Consider the following 25,502-nt stretch of genomic DNA (forward strand, 5'->3'; position numbering starts at 1 on the left):
TTGTTATAATACTTTTTAAAAAGTATAAGACACAGATTGAAAAAAAGAGTTGCAGAAGGGAAGGATATAGGAGCTTTTTGAATAATATAAGAAAACAAAATTCCAGATTAAAAGTCCTTCCCCATTCTTGAGTTGCAATTACTATTCCAACTGCTTGATCTTATCTTAAATGCTGAGACAGCACAATCTCATTTCTAAGATAGCAGGAGTCATAATTTTTTTCAAATATTACACAAAATGTTGTCAAATGGAGCTTAAATTGAAGCCAATAAAAAAGATAGTTCTGTATTCAAGACTAAACCCAACAGATTGCTAACACCATTCGATGAAAGGCTGTTCACAGCAAAAATCATGTTGCACAGTACCGAAGAATCACCCCAAATTACCTGTTGATTATAAATGCTTCTTGACAATGGAGGGATCAAAACAATTCAACACCACTAATTGTGAGCCAACCACACTTAGAGGCTTCCAGATGTGATGTGATGCAAAGTACATCACATCATTATAAAACATTCTTGCCAAAAATGCTTTACCTAAATCTACTTGAGCCTCTAGACCTAATTCTCAGTTTTTAAGAAATACAGGTGATACAAGAGAATGTGAGAAGTTTCTATAAGACAAATGGAATATACTCCTTAAAAGGTCAATGTCATAAGAAAAAAAAGGTAGACATACTGCTCTAGATTAAAAGAGACTAAAAGCAGACAGCAAGCAAACCCTGAATGAATGGTTTGGAGGGGAAAAAGCTATAGAAGACATTGAAGTCTGGGGAAATTTAAATAGGGTCTATATAGTAGACGACACATTATGGAATTATCATTAACCTTTAAAAGCACAATAATGACACTGTAGTTATACATGAGAATATATTTATTCTTAGGAAATACATGCTGAAATTTCTACAGGTAGGCTGAATTAATGTCTGCAAGTGAATTTCAAATAGTTCACGGAAAGAAAGTGATACATACACAAACAATAAAGTGAAAATGACAAAATATTAATTTTTGAATCTATACGAAGAACATACTAATGTTATTCTCTGAACTTTTATTTCAATTTAAAATTTTTCATAAAGAAAGCTGGGGAAAAGAAGATCCTGGATTTATTTCCCTTTGCTATAAGTCCATCTGTATTAAATATAATTAACTATCCAAGCATACAATTTTGCTAAACAATCTTTAAAACATGTCATGAATTTAGTTTTGAAACTCAAAATATTTCTGTAACCATCTGAAAGGGGATCACAAGATTCTCACAATTTCACAAACAAGTGTTCCCAAGCACATGCTGTGTGTCACACACTGTTATACATGCATCAACTCAGACTCTACACAACCACCATAAGGCACACACTATACCTGTTCCATTTTGGAAATTAAAACCCTACGGCACCAGGACTTCCCTGGTGGCGCAGTGGTTAAGAATCCGCCTGCCAATGAAGGGGACACGGGTTCGAACCCTGGTCCGGGAAGATCCCACATGCTGTGGAGCAACGAAGCCCGTGAGCCACAACTAATGAGCCTGCGCTCTAGAGCCCGCGAGCCACAACTACTGAGCCCGCGCACCACAACTGCTGAAGCCTGCGCACCTAGAGCCCGTAACAAGAGAAGCTACCACAACAAGAAGCCTGCGCACCTCAACGAACTGTAGCCCCGGCTCACCGCAACTAGAGAAAGCCCAGTGCAGCAATGAAGACCCAACACAGCCAAATAAAAATAAATTTATATATAAATAAAAACCCCTACAGCACCTTTGTTATACAGCAGAAACTAACACAACGTTGTGAAGCAATTATACTCCAATAAAGATGTTAAAAAAATAAATAATAAAAAATAAAAACCTACGGCACCGAAATTAAAACGCATGTGGGTATATAGACTACAAGTAGCATAGCTGAGATAAATTTCTTATTTTAAAAATAAACACAGGGGGCTTCCCTGGTGGCACAGTGGTTGAGAGTCCGCCTGCTGATGCAGGGGATACGGGTTCGTGCCCCGGTCCGGGAAGATCCCACGTGCCGTGGAGCGGCTAGGCCCGTGAGCCATGGCCGCTGAGCCTGCGCATCCGGAGCCTGTGCTCCGCAACGGGAGAGACCACGATGGTGAGAGGCCCGCGTACCGCTAAAAAAAATTTAAAAATTAAAAATAAATAAATAAATAAACACAGGGACTTCCCTGGTGGTCCAGTGGTTAAAACTCTGTGCTTCCACTGCAGGGGGCATAGGTTCGATCCCTGGTAGGGGAACTAAGATCCCACATGCATGCCGCAACTAAGACCTGGAGCAGCCAAAATAAATAAATATTAAAAAAAAAGTTACATATCAAAATATTTGCTGCCAGCTGCTATCACGAAACAGTGCTATTTATAAAAAGAAAATAAATTTCTAAAACTGCTTAAGCAAAAGTGCCATGTTCCAAAGAAGTCTCAACACTAGTGGAAAAGTACAAGCGGCTAAACACACCAAGTGTTAAGCTGAAGTTTGGGCTGCCAAGAAGTGTGTTAAAGTTGTCGTCACAAAGGGTTCAAAGGGTGGGGAGGAATGTATGCTATCACAAATATTTATGTGAAAAATGACATATGGCTAAAATCTGAATAGGACCTGAATATTAAACAAGAAATAATTTTCTTAATTTCTTAATTATGATACGGTAGTTACAAAGAAAAAGTCCTCATTTTAAAAAGTATCATGATGTCTGCAATTTACTGCAACTTTCAAATGGCTTAACAACAAAAAATGTGAGGATAACAAAATGTCAGCAAATGCATCTCAATGGAAAACATACAGGTATAACTCAGCTATAGGTTTAACTTTTCAGTGTATAGGAAGTTTCATTTAAAAAGTTTGGGGAAAACAACAGCAGAGAGAGAAGAACAGCAAAATTTGGAATTGGTGGCAACAACACAGATTTACTGTAGGTACTCAAAAGTCTGTAGCTTATTTCCTAAGATGTGATTTTTAAAAATAGATTAAGAAAAGGTGGTAGGGCTTCCCTGGTGGCACAATGGTTAAGAATCTGCCTGCCAATGCAGGGGACACGGGTCAAGCCTTCGTCTGGGAAGATCCCACACGCCGCGGAGCAACTAAGCCCACGTGCCACAACTACTGAGCCTGTGCTCTGGAACCCGTGAGCCACAACTACTGAGCCCGTGTGCCACAACTACTGAAGCCTGCACGCCTAGACCCTGTGCTCCACAACAAGGGAAGCCAGTGCAACGAGAAGCCCACGTAACACAACCAACAGTAGGCCCCACTCGCCACGACTAGAGGAAGCCCGCACGCAGCGACAAAGACCTAATGCAACCAAAAATAAATAAATAAAATAAATTTTAAAAAAATTGTATTAAAAAAAAGGTGGCAAAATATTTGCAATTCCTGAATCTGGATGGTGAGTATACAGATGTTCACAATAAAATGTTAAGAGAGAAAAAGGGTCAATAATTTCAGATTCTATAAATCTGGAAAGAGAAAACATTGTATTACAACTCAGAACCTTCCTAAGTACCCAAAAGAATTTACCAGAAAGTCCAGTCACAAATGTTTCAATGGATGGCATGTAAAAACAGTGCTCTAGAGGTCTCCAGCATAGGCTGTCCCTTTGGCTAAAACCTCAAGATTAAAATGAAGGGCTGTTTGAACACAGCATTGTTAATTACCCAGTGTTTGGCTACAGTACATACCAAGTGTATATCTGAAGGCCTTCAGGGCCCCAAACTCTCATATCAATATAAACAAAATTATTAAACAGTCTAAATCATGAGACATCTAACCACCAAGTTCTAAAATAGGAGCTCTTAAGTATGGACAAAATCCACAAGTATCATGAATTTGGATGAGGGAAAAATTCTATCTTCATTTTCCTAACTTTCACCTGAATTATATAGCAAGCACTTCCTTCCATCATGAGCGTATGAAACCACATTGTTTTACCAGTATCCCTGACCTTCTCAACAACAGAAATCACAGATCTTTCCACCCCACTGCATTTATTACAGATCTCAAAAGAGCTTTTAAGCTCATCAATTACTTTGGCTTTTTTTTTTTTGGCTGCACTGGGTCTTTGTGGCTGCGTGCAGGCTTTTCTCTGGTTGCGGCAAGCGGGGTCTACTCTTCCTTGAGGTGTGTGCGCTTCTCATTGCGGTGGCTTCTCTTATCGTGGAGCATGGGCTCTAGGCGCGCGGGCTTCAGTAATTGTGGCTCGTGGGCTCTAGAGCGCAGGCTCAGTAGTTGTGGCGCACAGGCTTAGTTGCTCTGCGGTATTTGGGATCTTCCCAGACCAGGGATTGAACCCGTGTCCCCTGCATTGGCAGGTGGATTCTTAACCACTGTGCCACCAGGGAAGCCCTCATCAGCTACTTCTAAATTAAGTTTTGAGGCCTGTCACAGAACAAGACATGACCGGAGTGGATCAGCCATCAGGGCATTAGTCATCGAACTGTGACAACAGAATTGGTGACTGTTGTAAAACAAAGAGTTTGGCTGGACCTTGCCCCCTCCCACCCCCGTTCCTGGGAAGTACCTTCTAAATCGTTGGAATGTCTAAATGACAGGAGTGTTTGTGATTTTTGGTGGGTCCCTAGATAGTTTGTGCTAACAAGATGACTCAGGATGGGGCTGGTCACACCAAAAAGACCAACCGCGGGATTAGAGGATTGGAGCTTTGAATCCCCTGATAGCAGCCCAACTTTCAGGGAGGGAAACTAAAGATTGAGCTCAACCTCATGGCCAATGATTCAATCAGCCATGCTCACATAACAAAACCCCAATAAACACTCTGGACATAGAAGCCGGAGAGAGCTTCCCTGGTCAACAATACTCTTAACTCCATGCACCATTACATATCCATGTGCAAGTCAGTGATACTCCTGACTCCACGGAAGAGAACTAGAAGATTCCCATTCAAACCCTTCCAGACCTTGTCCTGTGTGCTTCTTCTTTTGGATGGTCATGGATTTGGATCCTTTTCTGCTATAATGAAACTGTATCGTAAGTACAGCATTTTCCTGAGTTCCGTGAGTTGTTCTACTGGACTATCAAACATGAGAAGGTCATGAGGACCCCCGAATTCGTAGCCAGGTGGTCAGAAACGTGGGTGGCCTGTGGACCAGCAAGTTTATTGTTGGTGTCTGTAGTGAGGGCAGTTTTATGGAGGACAGTGGTTTGGCCTATAAAGTCTGGCCTCACTCTGGGTAGCTAGTGTGTCAGGATTACACTGCTGTGACACACAGATCTATTATGCTCTCTTGTATTCCCTATCATCAATTATTTGTTGATCAATATGGGAAAGGAGATAAAAGACCACCTCAATTTACTTTTTGATAAACATCAAGAGCTGTCACTTTAGTACCTTAAAATATGAAATTGTTTCTGTATGTCTTATCTGTCACTTAACATATTAACAAAAAAAAGCCATATTACTAAATTAACATTGTTTTCATACTTTAATAACTATTTAAATACAACATTTCTTCTTTGCTCCCTTGTATTTTATTCACTGTATTCAGAAACATTCTGAGAAGGTATCCATAGGTTTCACCGGACTGAGAAAACGTCCGTGGCACAACAACCCCTGCCTAAAGCCACTGGCAAAAAGCAACCCTGAATCTTTGATGTGTCTTTAAAGGCCACCTGCAGGAATCAATGTAAAGAATGGACAATCCTGGTAGTGATGGACTGGTAATTTAGACCACTCTCCTGAAAGCTAGACTATCAAAATAAAATCTAAAAGAACACCCTTAACAAAAACTACTGGGAAGCAGGGTTTCTTATAGAAAAGGTTAATTCCAGGTGAGGGGGAGGAAATATATGAAGAGCCTGGAACATCTTGCCATACCAGAAGCCAGGAAGCTATCAAGGTCAGGAAGATCACTGGAATGGATATCTGTGGGTTCCACGTCAACAGATTCAACCTACTTCAGATCAAAAATATTCAGGGGAAAAAAAATTCCAGAAAGTTCCTGAAAGCACTGGCAACTATTTACACAGCTTTTACATTGCATTTACAACCATTTATGCAATATTTATGTTGTATTAGATATTATAAATAATTTAGAAATGACAAAGTATATGGGAGGATGTGCATAGGTTATATGCAAAAAACTACGTCGTTTTATGTAAGGGACTTGATTTTGGTATCCATGGATTTTGGTATCCTCTGGGGATACCAGAACCAATCCCCCGTAGATATCGAGGAACAACTGTATATGACCGAAAACTTGCATGACAAAAACTTGAACACACACAGTGACACATACACTAACCATACGCTTGAAGGTGTCAAAGAAAGTGAAGAGTGCAGTGCTTCCAGAGGCAGGACCTAGAGTGGTAGGTAAACCCCACACGTGCAGCTTTTCTCCCTGAGAGTAACTGCCAAGTGTTAAGGGGCAGCTAAGGCTAACAACTTTGCAAGGTGAGGGGCCAAAGACCAGAACCCAGGGACTACCAAAGGAAGGAGGGGGCTGGTGAAGCCACGTCTCTATGACGTGGAATCCTGAATTGCTCTTGGGAGCTGGCGGAATGGTAGGAAGTCCTGCCGCAACTCCTCTTTACCCTAAAACTTAGCAGAGGTGATCCCAAGCTGCTAGCTCCCTCAGACGTCTGGCACAGCAAGCATAAAACCTCTCTAGGAATATCATCCTGACCCCAAATTATCTCAAACGATTTAAAAAATGTAATCTACTACACGTGCAACCATGCAAGTTAGCCCAGAAAGATACAAAATAAAAACTAGCAGAAACGACAGATAAACAACAAAAAAAAGCAGACCCACTGGGCTACCAGGTGTTGCAGTTATAAAATCATACTTTAAAGTAAGCTACAGGAAGGTTACAGGAGTAAATAAAATTATTACATGAAAAATAAAATAGCTGGGACTATTATGTTCAGAGACAGAAAAATAAGAATCAAAACTCTGGTAGGAAACTATCACAGAACCAGATTTTCCAGAAGTGAAAAAATACAATAAACTCAATGGATAGATTATCAATAGGCTGGTCTCGTTAAAAATTTAGTGAACAAAGAGAGGTCAGAAGAAATACCCAGGACGAAGCATGCAAAGGGTAAGAGACTGGGAAGGCCTCAGCTGCATTTAAACGGAGTAGAGGGTAGGGGGGACAGGGCAGCAGAAATCCTTGAAAAGATAATGCCTGCAAACTTCTCAAGAGAATAAAGAACATTACCACAGTTTCAGTAAGACCTATGAACACAAAATATAAATAAAAAGAAATATATACCTAGACACATCATAAAAACTGTTGAAAGAGCAAAAAAAAACAAAAAACAAAAAAAAAAAAACCAAAAAACCCCCATAAAAGCCTGAAGTAAAAAAGATAAATCCCATCCATGACAGCACATATTAAACTGACACTTTATTTAAGAAAAAAAAGGAAAGCTGAAAATCTAATTTAATAACTTCTTTCAACATCTTAGAAGAAAACTGACAAGTCAGAACTCTATACATATCAAAAATATCCCTCAAAAGGGAAAATCAATTTGAGATATTTTTAGACTAACACATACTCAAAGAATTCACTATTAGGAGTCACACAACAGGGGAGAAATAAAGAATGTTCTTCAGGCAGAAGGAGAATGGAACTGGAACTGGATTGGACCGGAATTACAACAAGGAACGAAGAGCAAGGAAAAGGGTAAATCTAGATGTGGCTACTGCTGTACAAATTAGTAACGTCCTAAGACAAAATATACACAGAATTAAAACAGCACAAACCGTGCTACGCAAGTGAAACTAAAATAAATGGAGTTTAAGGGTCCAGGGAGAGGGGGAAACAACCAAATATTACATTTTGACAAGTCAAAGATGCATGTTTTAAGTAACCTCGAGGTTAGCAGAGGAAAAAAAAAAGGTATTCAAAGGAAGCCAAGAAAGGAGTAAAAGACACATAAAACAGGTACAATAAACAGAAAGCACTTATTAAGACAACATGCTTAAACCCAACTATGTCAACAGTTGGGTTAAATTTAAATATCAATAGACTAAACACTCCAATTATGAGAAATATTGCCAGACTAGATGTTTAAAATCCCAGCTATATACTGCTGACAACAGAAACGTCCAAAACATAGTACAAAGACTGAAAGTACAAGGTTAAAAAAAAAGATACACACTGCACCTACTCATCAGAGAAAAGACAATGCAACTACATTAATATTAAGCTAATCAACCTTGACCTCTAATAACACTTTTGCCTTAAGGAAAGACAATTATTTTAAAAGACTCAACCGGTAAAGAAAATACACAATGCTAAACACTGTATGCACCCAGTAACATAGCCACAAAATAGATAAAGCAAAAATTATCGCAAGTAAGGAGAAACAGACAAATGCAAAATATGAGTATTAATACATTTCTCTTGGTAACCAATACCACCAGCAAACGAAAAGGAAAAAAGTAAGGATGTAGGAGAATTTAACACAATTAACCAAGTTAAACTAACAAATATAGAACACTGCATCCAACAAAGACAGAAGCACATTCTTTCCACGCACACACAGGACATTTACAAAAAGTGATCACGTTGGACCATAAAGCAAGCTTCAAAAAATTTCATAAGCTTTTAATTATATAGTATTATGACCACAATGAAGACAGAAATCAGAAAAAAATAAATACAGCACAGAAGATTCTTAGAGCAGTGAAACTATTCTGTATGACACTATAATGTCGGATACATATTATAAATGTCAAAACCCACAGAATACAGAACACCAAGAGTGAACCAACCCTATGTGAACTATGGACTTTGGCTGATAATGATTTGTCAATGTAGGTTCACCCCTTCTAACAAATGTACAATGTGGTGCAGGATGCTGCTAATGGGGGAGGCTGTGCTTGTGTGGGATTGGGGGGGTACAGGGGAACTCTGTACTTTCTACTCAGTTTTGCTGTGAACCTAAAGCTGCTCTTAAAAATAAAGTGTATTTAAAACAAACAAACAAAAAGTTTATCTGACAAGATAGGTTATTGAGTATGCTATGGTTACAAACCACCCTAGAAATCTTAGTTGCTTAAGATGAAAAAAATTCCCACTCCCCACCCATTCCCTCCCGCTCTTTTCTCCACCCTTGCCCTCTCCCCCACCCTCTGCTCTCTGTTTGCTCTACACCAGCGGTCCCCAACCTTTTTGGCCCCAGGGACCAGTTTCATGCAAGACAGGTTTTTCCATGGACTGGAGGGGGGGGATGGTTCAGGCGGTAATGCAAGTGATGGGGAGCAGCAGATGAAGCTTCGCTCACTCGCCTCCTGTTGTGCAGACGGTTTCCTAACAGGCCGCAGACGGGTACCTGTCTGCAGCCTGGGGGTTAGGGACCCCTGCTGTAGCTGGAATAGAAACTGATAGGTATATCCACACTGGAAGTTTGGCATTATCTACTAATACCGGACATAGGCATAATATATGACCCAACAATTCTACTCCTAAGTCTACCCAACAAAAAAGCATACAAGAAACATGCACCTGAATGTTCACAGCATGTCTGCTCACATGAGCCCCGTGACAGTCATGGAAATGAGCCTGTTGGATCACCTAACACGGGGAGCTGCTCTGTTCTGAATCCATCACCACCATTCCCCCAGCGCAACGCTTCCCACAGGCTGTTCTAGCCAATGACTGGCCATAGGCAGGATGCTAAAGCAGGTCCACTCCTGCAGGACAAGGAACTCCTCTGACCCCAACTTTGGCTGGAGGACATGTCACTGGCCTTGCTTAAACTTTCTTAGAACTGCACTTAGGTCCGAAGACCTATCGTACCAAACGTTCCCTCCAACCTCTTCCTCCTCTACATACATCAGTCCTGCAAGGGGCTGTTGGCTTTCTCACAAGTATTTCTCCCAATACAGCAAAATCTAATCCCAACTTGTTGTCTGCTTGTCCTTGGGGGACCCTCAACAGGCTCAAATTGGGAACAACCCAGTATTTATCAACAGGAGAATGAACTACTACCATGGATAATACATGAGTAAATAATTACATGAATAAACAAACTACAACTATACATGACCGAGTGAATGAAATTAATGACAAAATGAGTAGAGTTCCACGGTTGGTATGTCACAAACCACGGATCTGTAACTACTTCTGTACTTTCAGTACATTTCACCAAAAAAAAGAAAAAAAGAAAAATCAAAAAGGCAAGACTCTGAAAAGTCAACTATCCTTAAACCAAAGGGGAATTTGCTACTTACTATTAACTCAGATTAAGAAGCTACCCATATGCACTAATATGTATAAAGCAGATAACTAATAAGAACCTGCTGTATAAAAAATAAAATTAAAAAAAAAAAAAAAGAAGCTGTATGCAGCCGGACTGTTTACATGGAGCCCTCCTCCCCCTTCCTTCATCATTCTCACATCCCTCTGGGGTAACCACTGTTAAAAGACTGCTGTGAATCTAATGACATATGCAAATTCTTAAAGCATAGTAAGTATAGATATACAAACATCTTAAAACACATACATGCACACACACACTAAGTTCTACAACTTGCTTCTCTTACTAAACATTACATTTTCCATGCAGTATAGGAAACTTTTTCCTCTTATTTTTAATAGTGACAGAACATTCCAGTGTATGGATATAAAGATCACTTACGTTACTGTTAACTTCAATATTAGACAGATGTTTCTAATTTTTCACTACCACAAACACCGCTATAATGAAAAATCTTACACATACAGGTTTGTACATTTGTGCAAATACATCTATATCATAAATTCCTAGCAGTGGAATTGCTAGGCCGAACAGAGTACAGGCATTTTATATTGTTTCAATGACGCCACCTTCCAAAAAGAGTCCACCAAATTATAGTCCCACAAGTCATATAAATTATATATTTAAAGGCTAATGTATTTTAGATGAACCCTACTTTATGGACTAAAACTTGTGGTGAAGAGTAATTATGAACGGAAAGTACATAAAATTGCTTTTATCTTTTACTGGGTCAATTTAAGGAAAAACTTCACAGGGTTACACAAAAATACCAGAGTAACCAAAAAATTACCAGTAGTTCCAACCCAGAGATTGACTCTAAATAAAAAAGACCATTTAATAGACCTGACAACCCAGGATCCAACTGTCACCACAGCATTTACAGATCCCAGTTCAGTGCCAGCAGATCCCACTGTGATCTCTGATCTACAGAGAAGAGTGACCAGAGTTCTCAAGGATACTGGGGCTTATCGTACCAAACGTTCAGATGTCTTGCAGATGTCTTATGGCTGTGGGATAAGGCCTGAGTTGTGAACCTTCCCAGGAAGGGTAAGTCTTTCATGACAAATCCACTCCAACACTCCAGTCTCCCTAAGCCTCTGGACACCTTCCTCTACAAAATACCAAGGTAGTTCTGGCATCTCAACTCCACTTAGTGCAGGTCACCCTTTGGTTTGTTTCAGGCAATCAACCAAGCAGAGCCCTTTCTAAGCCCTCAAGCTATAACCCTGAATCCAGAATCTCTCCTTACGGATCCACATCAATAAATTTGGCCTACTTTACTTTCCCTTCACCTTCAACTCACACCCTTAACATCCATTCCCATAAATATTCCCCAGGTTCCTATTTCTCTCATTGCAAACTAGACAATCTTTTGGAGGGCAGGCCTACCTCTTCATGGGCCACACTTTGCACCTCACCCTTTGGGGCCTCCTGGGATGATCCTAGGGGAAGCCAAATGCAGGTTTTTCAGGCAAAGGGAGATTAGGTTCAGGCAAGGGATGGAAAGGCTGCTTCTACTGGGAACTGTAGCCCAGCAGAATTTAGGTGTTCAAGGTCTCCAGCTAAAACAGAATCTGACCATATGCCTCTAATCCAATTTTCAGGATCCCATTCCTTACCAACCAGTGCTTTCACTTACAAACGGGGAATTCAATTTGCAGTTTTAGGGCAGTTGTAGAAACTTTCAGGTCCCTTATGTGGAACCTGACCTGGTAATTTAAAACCCTGAACTCATCGTTTCGCTTTGCTACGTTTTCACTTGGCTAGGCTGAATCGCACTCCCCAAGATTTCCACTCCCATTAGTTTCTAGATTGGGCGGGCCACAAGAGAGACTACTGTGCAGCACGCGGACGGAGCAGGTGAAGGGGCACGCATCTGGTAGGACATCTGCAGCCTGCACCCACTGAACTCCCCATTTGCTTCAATGACGCGAGGCTGCAACAACTACTCTACCTTCCCCCAGGCTCCCTGAGTCTCTGCCTCCTGGGCCAAGTGTGTGTGGTTACCTCCATGACTCTTTCAGGATATCCACACAACCAAGGTCAGAGGCAAAAGAACTGACACAGCTTTCCATCTGTCTTGCTGTGGCTTCCAGTCTGGGTTCTCCCCCACTGTACATCCACCTTCCTTTCTCAAATGCCTGTCCTACGGACTGCAAACTCCAGCATCAGGCACACAGACAACAGCCTTATCAACGAGCTGCGTCGTCAGCTCCTACGCTGTGTTAACTGAGATCCCTGACTAAGACTGTCTGACAGACCCCTGTGCAACAGACCACACATTTAACCACACAGCCGCAACCTGCCCTTGGACAATTCTAGCTACTGCCCAGGGAATCTGAGCACTCACAACCCAAGTACTGAACTAAGGACTAGAAAAGTAATTATGGACAAAACAAGAAGAATCTCTGCTTTAATGAAGCTCAGCCTTTTTGAGAAAACAAAAATCCATTAAATCATGTGAACAAATGTAACCCTGTAATTTTGATAAGCACCAGGAAGGACAACAATGTCCCCAATAGAAGAACTTGACTTCAGTAGAGTCAAAAAACTGCTAGTCGCTGTAGCAAGTGGTGGATATATCGAAGTTCCCTATTCTACCTTTATTATAAAATGTGCAAACTCGCACAAAACGAATTTCATAAAAAAAGTGATGCCTGAGACAAGCTCTAAATGAAACTAGGAATAACTGAAACCCGGACGGAAAAGCATTCCAGGAAGAGGGAAAGAACAAATGCCGCACTCCCTGGTGGCGGAGATGATGATGGGCACGGGAGATGTGAGAAGGACCTGCATGGCTGGAGCAAGGAAAGCAAAGGGAGATGTGGCACAGGTGAGGTCAAGGCCCCAAAGTTTAAGAAACATGCACACCCTTAAGGCCACGTTTTGAAGTTCTGTCCTTAAAGCAACGGGAAGCCACTGAGGGTTTTACGTAAAAGGTGACATAATCAGATCTGCCTTTTTAAAAGGTACTTTCTGACACTCACAAATTACAAACATATTTATTACCTTTTACCCAACGATCTCACTATCTTGAAACTATACCTGCACAAATACAAAACAATACATCCACAAGGTTATTCATAGTAACGGAATGTAAACAACCCAAGTGTTCATAATCAGGAAATGAACTACAAACACAAAAGAATGGAAAAGAGTGTATATGAAGTGATCTCTAGAATATATTAAGTAAAAAGTAAGAAACAACAGTGTACACAAACTTCTGTTTAAGAAAGGCAGGTAAAAAACATACTTATGCTTGTGTCTGCAAAAATAAAACAGTGGAAAAATAAAAGTGGGGCAGGAGGGGAACAGTGCAGGGATAGGAAGAAAAGGGAGAATGTGAACATACCTTTGTAATGCAGCTTTGATTCGGGAACTATATAAATGTTTTACAAACTGAAAAAATACATTAAAACATTAAAGAAATCCTTAAAAGTTAAAGATTTCATTCAAATAAATCAAACTAATGACCAAATTGGTTACAAAATCAGAGGGAAAATGTTTTCAAATGATTTTATAATTCAGAATGTCAACTGTACATCCTTCCATGGATACATTTTTAAAACAAGGAGAATAAAATACAAACCTACAATCACTCTACTGTTATTAATGTTTTCAAACTACTATATTTATACTGTAGGATAAAGGAAAGTAACTACTGTTGCTAAGAATGCAAATTTTTAACATTAGAGAAGAAAGGATAAAGCCAAAGTAAAAACCCTGTAAAGTTAAATGTGAATTGGAAATATCAACACAAAAGCAAAATTTATTATTTCCCAAGCCTATCCAATGAAAGCAAGGGCATCTCAGGAGCAGTAAGGACACACAGCACCAGATTTTGTTATCTAAATTCCACTGCCTGATAAAAAGAGCTAAAACAACTGGCTGATAGATATTGGGCAGGAAAAGCACAAAGTGAGTCTAAGACATCTTGTAACATGAGCAAGAAACAGTTCAAAGATTAATGGGGTCGCATCCAAGGGAAGAGAACTAGTTTGAAAGGACCAAGCCATGCCCAAATTAGAACAAGCTGAGGGAAAAGAATGATGACTACTTGTTTAAAAACACACCAAATACATAAAATTCCTTGGGTCCACAGTGATCCTGAAAGAGAGAAAGGAAAAAGAAACAAGAACAATCCACCCTGTACATAGGAAAAAGAACATTCTTACCCTGTGTCAGGACCTATAACTCACACTAGGAGTATTAACTTAGATATATGATTAGTTAATATACAGATAGATATACAGGTCATACATACGTGTCTTTAAGTATATAGATCATCTATAGATAAATACGTGGATCATTTTCAGACAGGTCCAAAAATTAAACCTAGGTTGTAAGGATATAACTATAAGCAAGCTGAACAACAAATATAAACAAACAAATATAATCTAAGTTTAAAAAGTTGGCATGCTTTATTACTACAATCTAAAAACATCTAAAATGGTATGAAAATGCTTTATTAACCTCTTTGTTTACTCTCTCAACATTTGGATAAAACAATATCCATGATGAATGGATCCTTCCTCCCTCTACCACCCACCCCCCACCCCCAAAAAAGTCAACACACTTAACATTCTAGGGACTCCAGACAAATTGCCCCTGCTTCAAATGACTTCATCTGCCTTCTTGAACAGGCTACACTCTTTAAACTAGAGCTCCTACACTGGCAGATTCCTCCAATGCATCTTTCATACGGTTTAATGCCTTTCAATGGCTCCCCTCACCTTTAGGATAAACACCAACCACCTTAATGTGATATGTACAATTATTTAAAATCTGGCCCCAAATTCATCCCTAGACAGACTGGCCATGCCAAATTATAAGTGGTGTCAGCAGTGGTATGATCAATACCCACAGAGAACTTATGATGTCCAGGAACCATAGAAATCTGTCACACAGGAGTAACCGACAATACAGGGCAAACTTTTGGTTGTAATTCAAATCCAGAATGGTCTCAAACACTCTCTTCAGGACTCTGCTCCTGCTGTCCCTCCATCTAGACTCTTTTCCTCTCCTAATCTATATTCTTAACCCTGTTGGAACATCACCTTCTCTTCCCAGATATCAAAAGCACAGAATTTCCTCATCTTATGTATGGGTATCTTCCCTACCAAGCTGTAAGGTCTCTGAGGGCACATCTTTATGTATTATGTCCATACACAACTTATGGCAATTTTAAGGCCATATAATAAGCACCCAGTAGAGATTTAACTTAAAATTTAATTGGGACTTCCCTGGTGGCGCACTGGTTAAGAATCCGCCTGCCAATGCAGGGGACACGGGTTTGAGCCCTGGTCTAGGAAGATCCCACATGCCGCGGAGCAACTACGCCCATGTGCCACATCTACTGAACCTGCGCTCTAGAGCCTGCGAGCCACAACTACTGAGCCCGCATGCCACAACTACTGAAGCCTGCGCACCTAGAGCCCGTGCTCCGCAACAAGAGAAGCCACTGCAATGAGAAGCCCGTGCACGGCAACAAAGAGTAGCCCCTGCTCGCCGCAACCAGAGAAAGCCCGCGTGCAGCAACGAAGACCCAACGCAGCCAATAAATAAATAAATGTATAAAAAAAATTTAATTGAAGACAAGCACACCTAAGCAACCTGATGTTGAAAAAAACATGCTAATAACTACAGCCAAGTTCAAAAGCAGGATGGAGAAGGAAATCAACAATGACTGGCACCAGCTGCTGCTCTTCAGGAACTGTACTGGGAACTCTACAAATCCATTGCATTTAATTCTCATAACAGCTTTATATGATCGGTTTCATCCCAATTTACAGTTAAGGAATAGAAAGCTTAAAAAGGCTGTGTGATGAATCATGTATGTGGCTTTGAACCAGTAAGGAGTGTGGCTGGATTTCAACCCAGACTCTTCTGAGCTGAAGGCCATTCGATGTCCATGTCCAACTCCAGAGCTCTTATCCTTTTCACAATTGATTCCCTGCTTCCAATTTCTTTTCATTCAAGGAAAAGAGAAAGAAAACACAAGTAAGCATCTAATAAATATAAGAAAGTATTTACATGATATATGTTAACTGCTCTTTCTCAGCAGATTAGAATCCTGCTAACAGCTAATTCAAAAGAAATACCCAACAGCATTATTTTTAATCTCTAAAATAATCCACAGTAATTCTTCAGGAACAACAATATCCTTTTTATGTGTTTCCAACATACCGGCGGAAAAACATGCTTAACAATTAAGGAGTGCAGCCAGTGGAGTTTAACTGTATGCAATCAGGTAAGTCATTGGGAAGTGAGAACACTACATACTTAAACTTCTTCTAGTTAAGACCTCAAATTAGTAACTCATAATTATACACTATCAGTGTGGTAAGAGCCAACTCTGAGGTACTCTTTCCCATGGGATGCACAGGCACACACAAATCACATCAGCCTCCCAGTCCACAATTTACAGGAGTGGTACCATTACCGGTAAGGACATCAATGACCAACGTTTCACCACTACCTGGATTTCAAGAGTGTTACTAGGTATCACACGGAAAACAGAACAGGAAGAGATCTGGGGCCAAATACGGAAAACACTGCTGGTACTATTTCTCAGAGCCCTTGGCCTGATATGTGAATTGTGACCCTTGGGGAGCAGGAAAAGGACAAAGCACTGTTTCCCAAACTAAGGTAACCAAGAACCCCCCTGTTTTTCCTGCAGCATTGCTTAGCACTAGCATCACCAAGAACACCACCTTAAACACTGCTTCACATATACAGTCCAAAACTAAGTAAACATTGTTACTGTGGTCTGAAGTGGTAAACAAAGGTACTGGCAGAAACAGTACTATCAAAAGTCTGGGACCCACAGAAAATCTTTAAAAAAAAAGAATGCTAGGGGCTTCCCTGGTGGCGCAGTGATTCAGAGTCCGCCTGCCGACGCACGGGACACGGGTTCGTGCCCCGGTCCGGGAGGATCCCACGTGCCGCGGAGCGGCTGGGCCCGTGAGCCACGGCCGCTGAGCCTGCGCGTCCGGAGCCTGTGCTCCGCAACCAGAGAGGCCACGGCAGTGAGAGGCCCGCGTACAGCAAAAAAAAAAAAAAAAAAAAAAAAAGAATACAACATTTGGGCTTCCCTGGTGGCGCAGTGATTCAGAGTCCGCCTGCCGATGCACGGGACACGGGTTCCTGCCCCGGTCCGGGAGGATCCCACGTGCCGCGGAGCGGCTGGGCCCGTGAGCCACGGCCGCTGAGCCTGCGCGTCTGGAGCCTGTGCTCCGCAACCGGAGAGGCCATAACAGTGAGAGGCCCGCGTACCGCAAAAAAAAAAGAAAAAAAAAAAAAAAGAATGCTAAGTTAATCACAGAGATGACTGAGGGCCTCTTTTCCTTACCCATTTCACGGCATTTTAAAGTAACCATTTTGTGGGACTTCTGGTGGTCCAGTGGGTAAGACTCCGCATTCCCAATGCAGGGGGCCCGGGTTCGATCCCTGGGTGGGTAACTAGATCCTGCACGCATGCCGCAACTAACAGTTCGCATGCCACAAGTAAAGATCCTGTGTGTGGCAACTAAGACCCGGCAGAGCCAAAATAAACAAATAAATAAACACTAAAAAAAAATAAAGTAACCATTTTGCTACTCAAAAGAGTCAAAATAAAGAAATTCTATTTTATTTCTCACAAGAAACACACATCTACTACCCATAATTTTCACAAACATATTTAGCAACTCTTACCTTTAATTATCAAGTCTGATAATAAAGATTCTGTAAACCAGTAGCTCCTACAACTTTTTGGTATTTGCCCACTAACCAAGGTTGGGGGGATGGGGGAGAAGCCTCCTCATTTCACTTGACCCCCATCTGAAATTTCACAGCCTCTGAAAGTTCACAACCTTTAAGAATGTTCACAAACTCAATCTGTCCTGGTATACACCCTCAAGTGTAGGTTTAGTTTTCACTTCCTAGCAAAAGCTGTGTAGAAAGCAATTACTGTACTCTCCATCAATGCTTTCAGACCGCAGAGTTCCTTCCAGAAAATTCCAACAGAAGTTATATAGGAATTCGCATTTTGGTAGGTACGTCGTCTCTGGCACAAGTCACGTTATACAGTGTAATCCGTTAACACTTAAATGTATTCGGTGTTGCTTTTTAACGTACTGCAAAATCCGTATTTGCTACTTCAACGTGCATGGAAAACCCTCTCCAAAACCAGGAATCCCAATCCACAAATCATAAATAGCAAATAAACGTAAAGCAAATGCGTAAACAGATTTGGGGTGCCTATTTCGTGGCATTTATTGCCGAGGCCATCACTAAAATCAAATCCGGTAAAGTCGAGGACGCATCCGCAGTTGGTAAGATGAACAGAGCCAAACCGAAGGCACTGCGCAGTTTCCGCGCCGTGCAATTAATCTCAGCAAATGCCTGCGGAATGCGTTCAAGGTCACTCGTGATGAAAAAGAAAAGTGTGTGTGTGAGTGTGCGTGTGCAGAAACCCCGCCGTCCGCCAGTCCCGCGCAGAGCTGACCAGGGCGCGCGGACAGGCAGCCAAGGGGGCGGTGGAAATGAGGCGGGGGGTGTTACGGGGAGCCCCGAAAAAACCCCTTCTCCACGAAGCCTACTGCTGCAGGACCCAGGGCAGCCGCCGGGGAGGCTACGCCGTCGTAGGTACACAGCCGTGGGTGGGAGACCAGCGCCAGGCCTCAGGGGGGTCCCGAACCCGGAGAACACCCTCCCCTTTCTGAGGTCTCCGTCCAGAGCCCCTCTCTCTCTCACGCTCCAGGGGGCAGTCCCCATTCCGTCCCCCACCTCCTTCCCACCCTCCACCCCAGCCCCTCCCCACGTCCCGAGGGCCCGTTCCCCTCCCCCCTTTACATCCCCTCCCACCCAACCAGGGATACAGTCCCCACCCCCGCCCCAGGGGACTCGAACCCCTCCCCCTCAAGACCCGAGGGTCCCATTCCTTCCTCCCCGCCCAGCCCGGGTTATGCAACACTCACCCCGCCCCGCCCCCCGCCAGGGCCCGCCGCATTGCCCCCCCCACCGCCCCGCGCCCCCCGCCCACAGTGTGCCGAGGCCTCCGGAACAAAGCGCGCGGGGCCGACCGGCCTGGCCGGGGGCGGCGGCCATGTTGGCGGGGGCGGCGAACAAAGGCGCGCGGTCAGAGCCCGAGGCCCCCGCCCGCGGCCCGGCCGGCAGGGGGCGCTGTGCAGGCGCCACCCGCCGCCCGGACAATGCGCCTCGGCCCGCTGCTCCCCGGGCGCCACCGTCCCTCAGCGCGCCCCGCCCGCGACCCCGTTGCAGCGCCCGCTTCCCCACGGCGCACGAACCTCACCTGCCGGCCACCTAGGCCGCCGTCGGCAGCCCGCGGGCCCTGCCGTCCCGCGCCGCGCTCCCGCCCCGGCCCAACCGAGCCAGACGGCGCCGCCCCGCCCCCGCTCCGCGGCCGCCGCCGCCCGCCCCCGGCCGCACGGCGCACGCGCACTGCGCCCGCCGACTGCACCGGCCGAGCCGCCCGGCCCCGGCCGACGGGCCGTACTACGCAGGCGCTGCAGTCAGTGGGCGGGGCCTAGAGGGCGGAGGGCGGGGCCCGGCGGACTTGGCTTGAGACTGCTCACCTGGTGGTGGGGCGGGACTGAGTGGGGGAGGGCCTGGAGGTGGGGCGGGGCCTGGTGGCAGAGCAGGCCTTGGCCTGGCACCACTCACCTGGCCGCCGAACAGAACGGAGTAGGGCCTAGCGCTGGGTGGGGCCTGGCGGCGGGGAGGAGCCGGGCGCGGCTCTCACCTGGGGGCGGGGCCTGGCTGCGCCCCAGCTGCGCGCTGGAAGAGGCGGCGTTCAGGGCCCGGAACCCCGGGAGAGGGGCGGCGCGGTCGCAGTGGAAGTTTGGCATCCTTGGAAGTTTCGTTTTCGCGCGGTGGGAGGGCTTTCACCGAATGACTGTCCCTCCTTGTCCTTGAATTTAAGCAGCAAGTTGACCTGCGTCGCGCACGCCGCCCCTTTGGATAAAGCCGGATACAGTGACAAGGCCTTCCACTGGCTGAGCCGTGGCCGCAGAGACAGCGTCCAATGCCGTCCGGCTTCCCGCGCGGACCCCTCCCCGCCGCATTGCGCCACCGCGGCACGGACCCGGGCCTCGCCCACTCACCTGCCCTACCTGGCGGGGAGAGTGAGCTCTGCAGCGCTTGACCCTGCATTCCCTCCCCGTGCGCCGCCCCCACCACCAACTGGAGAACTCGCTCGGCTCTCCGCGGAAGTCAGGAGCCAGGCATTCCCACGGTTACTCGTGAACTTGTTTGAGTTCTGTTTCAGCCAAGATGCCCTTTGAGTGCCAGGTTAATTGTTTGCAGGAGGACGGGGAGAGGAAGGAAGCGTCCAGAACAGTTTTGACTCCTGCGGAGTGCCGTACCTGTAGGCTGAACCCCGGGTCTGAACCCCTACCCCAGCCTGGAGTTCTGCCCGCCCCAAGCCCTGGCCTGGGACTCTCCTCTCCCCACATCCTCATCTCCTGACTCCCGCCCAGCCCTCTCCCCCCACCAGCCCGGTGTCCTCTAGCGAGTCGCTGGGCGGACGTGGTTCCTCGAGTGCAAAAGCGCAGTCACTTCGTAATAAACCGCCACCCCGAATGTTGTCAGGTCAAATGACAGACGTATTATTGGAAAGCACTGCGTATACTCTAACCTGCAGGACAATTGTCAGTTAGCAATGCTCTTTGGGATTTTACTGGCACCTTTTTCTTCCAAGTAAGACTGATACGTGCCTGTTGGAACAATTAAAGTGCTCATCTCAGATGACACACTTGGCAAGAGCTACAAGTTCACAGGCCAGTAGAGGGCCAATTTAGTTACAGACACACAAGAGTGTGTCGCCGTAATTACCAGTTAGGAAGCGTTGAGAAGTTGTTACTTTCCTTTGTGTTTAATGTTTATGATGCAGACAGTAGTGGAGCATTTCAGAAACAAGGAGAAATGGAAGGAGGCAGGTGCCAAGGAGTCAGCTAGTTGGAATATTTCAGTGGCATCCCCTGGACTTCTCCACCTCGCTACTGTTGACATTTGGGGTCAGATAACTCTTTTTTAAGGGAGATGTTTGGCAGCATCCCTGGCCTCTACCCTCTAGGTGCCAGTAGCACACTCCCTCCTCCAACATGAAAACCAAAAATGTCTCCAGACAAAGCCAAATATGTTGTCCTATCCCCTCCAACACAGGAGAACCCCTGTTTTAAAGTTGGCCTCTAGTGATGATCACTGGGAACTATCAAGAATCCACAGGCCAGGACTTCCCTGGTGGCGCAGTGGTTAAGAATCCGCCCCCCAATGCAGGGGACATGGGTTTGAGCCCTGATCTGGGAAGATCCCACATGCCGCGGGGCAACAAAGCCCGTGCGCCACAACTACTGAGCCTGCGCTCTAGAGCCTGTGAGCCACAACTACTGAAGCCCACGCACCTAGAGCTGGTGCTCCGCAACAAGAGAAGCCACCGTAATGGGAAGCCCATGCACCACAACGAAGAGCAGACCCTGCTCACTGCAACTAGAGAAAGCCACGCAGCAACGAAGACCCAATGCAGCCAAAAATTTAAAAAAAAGATATTTTCTTAAAAAAAAAAAAAAAAAAAAAGAATGCACAGGCCAGGGAGGTCAGCCAGCCCTATGTCAGAAAGGACCACACTCCAGAGAAGGCAACTACTTGTCTTTCTGCTAAAAATATCTCAACGGCCCTCAGAAGCCTTACTTGCTAGCGTGCTGAATGTCAAAAATGAGGTTTTACGTCACCCATGTATATCTGCCAAAAAGGTTTAAAATGAAGCTAGTCACAGGGGAAGAAATCAGACAAATCCAGTGTGAGAGACATTTTGCAAAACAGCTCCACCAGACTCTTCAAAAAATCAACATCAAGAAAAACACAGAAAAGCTAGGAATAAGTTCAAACATAAGAGACCACAACCAAATCCGTTGCATGACCATTGATCCTACACCAAGTTAAAGGAAAGAAGCTATGAAAGAGATTTGGGAGATAATTGGAGAACTTGATGGAAAATATATTAAAGAGAGTATTATTTAGTCTGTTAAATGTTTCACTGTGATAATGGCTATGTTTGAGAACGTCCTTGTTCTTCGGAGCTGTGTGATGAATTATTTTAAGAGTTTTGGTGGCTACAATGTTCTTTCAAATAGCTCAGAAACATGTATTTTATATACAGATAAAGCAAATGTAGCAGAAGGTTAACAATTGGTAAATCTAAGTGATGGGTATATATGTTTTAATTCTGCAATTTTTTCAACTTTTCTGGAAAACTGAAATTTTTCAAAATAACAAGTTAGAAAAGTGGAATACGAAGTATTTTGTGAATTTCTGGAATGCTTAATAAGCCAAATTGCTTCAACTTCCCAGGCAGCCTCTGTTCTCTTCCAACTTGCTAACTAAGCATTTCCAGAAACTTAATTTCTTTACAGTTTTTCAACCACACTGGACTTCTGGAGATTACGTCAGAAGGGCCTGCATGTATTTTTCATCCTGCAGGAACTATATTGCTGGCAAATATAAACAAATATAAACAGGCGTGTTAAAAGTTTCAACTTATACAAGGCCTATGTCTATTTTAATGCTGGGTCCCAGGAATCCTACTTGGGGAGAAGGGAATTTCTGCCCCAGAGATGAACCCACAGTGAACCTTGGTATATTCACCCCACTGACATTGATGGATCATAGGAAACTGATCCTCAGGAGCCTTTTAAAATTAGTTATATTTATTACAGGATTATTCAGTTATTCAACACAGCAAAAAGTATTCAGTATTCAGTATGTACCCCACGCAATAGGGATGATTCTTTGTATTAACTTAACCTCTAAGTGAGTGAGCCTTATAGGCCACCAGTCACCTTGTAAGTAAGGATGCTCTCTCCCCAGTGTTTGCCTGGGTCAACTCCCAATTGGGTGCTATAGCCTGCTGTCCCCGGGCAGTGGAGACAAAGGTCATTGAACTGGGAGCACTCAGGGCTTACAAGTCTAACATGATGGCCCTCATTATGATTGTGGCTTATGCTGGTTCTCCTACTCCCACTTGTGGCTATAGGTTATGGCTATGCTGGTTAGGCAGCCCTACGTGAATCCTGAGAAGATGGTGGCCTCACTAGGACAGAAGCCACTCTTCTCCGCTGGCTCTGGGGCCAGATCTCTAACTAGAGCCACATTGATGCACATATTCTACAGGGAGAAGCATGAGGTCTAGGGCTGTCGTCCAGGGCAGAGGTGACCAGAACCTACCTGGATGGCCAGCAGTGGGGCCAAAAAAGAGGTAAGGAATGCTCAGGAAAATGCAGGGTCAGCTCTGCCTGGCTCCTCTCCAGGTATTTACCCCACTCGGGGCTACAGGAGGCTGCAATGAGTGAGGATGGATTCTCCAAGCCTCTTAGCACCCTCTGTCACATCGTGTCTTCTGAACTTCCAGAGGGCACACCTTTGTTTCTATTTTCTGCTGCATCTCTACTGCCTGGACTAGAGCCTGGTGAGAGATGTGGTTCATTAAAGACACTACAGAAGACCAGTTGTGGTTTGTAGCCAGCTTCCCCAAGTTTGTTTCACAGCCTCAACACAGAAGTTTTTCTTCGAGGGGAAGTAACCAGTTAGGGAAAAAACCCAGGTTCGCCAGAGGTGCTACTGCAGGCTCTGCAGGAGCCACACACAGACCTAGATCCAACACCCTGGCTTCTGACCCCTCCCCTCTCCCCCCCACCCCGTGCCCTCTCTAGTGTCCTCACCTTGTTGGAGAGGGGGAAATTTCCCCCTTTACTCCTCTTGAGTTCTTGTGGGTGGACTAATAACAAAATTAACACAAGACAGATGAACAGGAGAAAAAAAAACAAATTTTAATTCATGCATAGGTAGGCCTCGTAGAAATGGGATCTATGAGGTGACCAAAGCAGGCAGATTTTATACTTTTTAGACAAAGAAAAAATAAATTTGTGAGGAACTGACAATACACACTTAGGTTTTGGGTGCTCAATCAGTGAAAAATCTAAATAGAATTTGGGCTTGGGGTAGTGAATTTAAAAAGTAACAGCGTTTGTTTATACAGGCTTCTCAGCCTGATTTCCTTGTCTCTGGTGATAAGGATCTCTCTTTGCCTCCTGGTACAAAAAAGGGTACCTTTCACATGGGAGATTTATTTCCTGTTTTCAGGGAGCGAGAGGGGGAATGTCAGAGTGTCCCTCTGGCACTGGCCATTTCTTAAGTAACTTTAATTCAAAATAATCAAATGTGCCATTGTGGCATATTTGGAGGCAGTCTGCCCTGGCTCCAACAACCTCAACCAGGAGGGTATGAGTCCCTTCCTTTCCCATTCTGAATGGAGAGGTCTGGCCACCTTGCTTCCCAGGAAGCCTCAGACCAGGTAGACCCCAGCAGCTTCCTATTAGAGGGGGAAGGAGCCGGATTTTGCAAGCCTCTTTCCTTGGAAGTCTGGCAGCAGTGGGACCAGAAGAACCAAAGAGGACCACTTTCTTCTCAGGAATTCTCTCAGAAAGTACTCTTTCTCCACACTCGTTTTTGGCTTATCTTGGAACCTCAGGAAAATCATAAATTAGAGCGCCATTCCCCTTCCAGGCTTCTCTCAAATAATTGAAACTGTCACTGTCACAGCACTGCTGAATGAAAGAACCAGAAGAGCCTTTCCACTCCCTGGCTCAACAGATATCAAATGACCCTACTGAGCACAAGGTACTGCATTAGCCTCTGGAGGGGACACTATGTCTACGTACACAAGAATGTTTACACTTCATGAAGGGAACATCACATGGGGCTAAGGAAATATTTACTGAATGAATGACTCCAAGAAAGAAACAGCAGGAGCAGAGTTCAGCCATCTGGTCAACTAAGCAGCTTCCTCCCCTGGCTCACTCCCACCTTTCTCCAGGTCATTCTCTACCCAACAGGCAAATATATGCTTTTAAATGTCACCTCCTCAGAGAAGCCTTTTCTGACCCCCTGCACAAGTAGATTGCCCTCTATTCTCTTTTACTGACATCTTTGTTTATTTTTCTTTGTAGTACTGATTCTCTTTAGTAATTACATACAGCACTGACTTGTTTAGACACCACCCACCCCATTATAAAGTCCAGAGACTAGAGGCAAGATCTGTTTTCCTTATCAGTATACCTCCTAGAGGACAGTAAGCGTTCAACAACTATTTATTATAAATGAATACATGACTTGTCTGAATATTGTATCATGTGCATTTGTTAGAACATAGGGTTTGTGAAGGGCCTCAAGTGCCAGGGTACTGGGGAATTTAGATTCTATGCACATGTAAGGGAGT

At 44.1% G+C, this 25,502-nt stretch overlaps 2 protein-coding genes across 3 annotated transcripts in view; one reads left to right on the forward strand and one right to left on the reverse strand.

Annotated features, from left to right (window-relative positions):
• The window catches only part of SPIN1 (spindlin 1), a 63,908-nt gene extending 44,294 nt beyond the window's left edge, over positions 1 to 19,614 (reverse strand). The window contains 1 exon segment of the mRNA XM_082618279.1: positions 19,524 to 19,614. The gene's annotated coding sequence lies outside the window, so the exon portion shown is untranslated.
• On the forward strand, positions 17,351 to 22,428 carry LOC309802599 (uncharacterized protein). 2 transcript variants are annotated; one of them, XM_082618283.1, is made up of 2 exons: positions 17,351 to 18,856; positions 20,154 to 22,428. In XM_082618283.1, exons 1-2 carry the CDS (start codon positions 18,447 to 18,449, stop codon positions 20,512 to 20,514), a joined length of 771 nt encoding a protein of 256 aa, XP_082474409.1. In that variant the 5' UTR covers positions 17,351 to 18,446; the 3' UTR covers positions 20,515 to 22,428. The 2 variants fall into 2 exon arrangements, with proteins under 2 accessions (XP_082474409.1, XP_082474410.1); XM_082618284.1 differs by having other exon boundaries at positions 20,157 to 22,428.
• Positions 22,429 to 25,502: the final 3,074 nt, after the last annotated feature.

Source organism: Mesoplodon mirus (assembly GCF_964341445.2).
Source record: "Mesoplodon mirus genome assembly, chromosome: 1".
Classification (NCBI taxonomy): domain Eukaryota; kingdom Metazoa; phylum Chordata; class Mammalia; order Artiodactyla; family Ziphiidae; genus Mesoplodon; species Mesoplodon mirus.

Excerpts from the sequence above, each read along its gene's own strand:
- LOC309802599 (XM_082618283.1), top strand. The coding sequence starts at position 18,447 with ATGCGTAAACAGATTTGGGGTGCCTATTTCGTGGCATTTATTGCCGAG. Across the intron at positions 18,857-20,153 it reads GGGAGGCTACGCCGTCGTAG|CAGCAAGTTGACCTGCGTCG; the intron begins GTACACAGCCGT and ends CTTGAATTTAAG.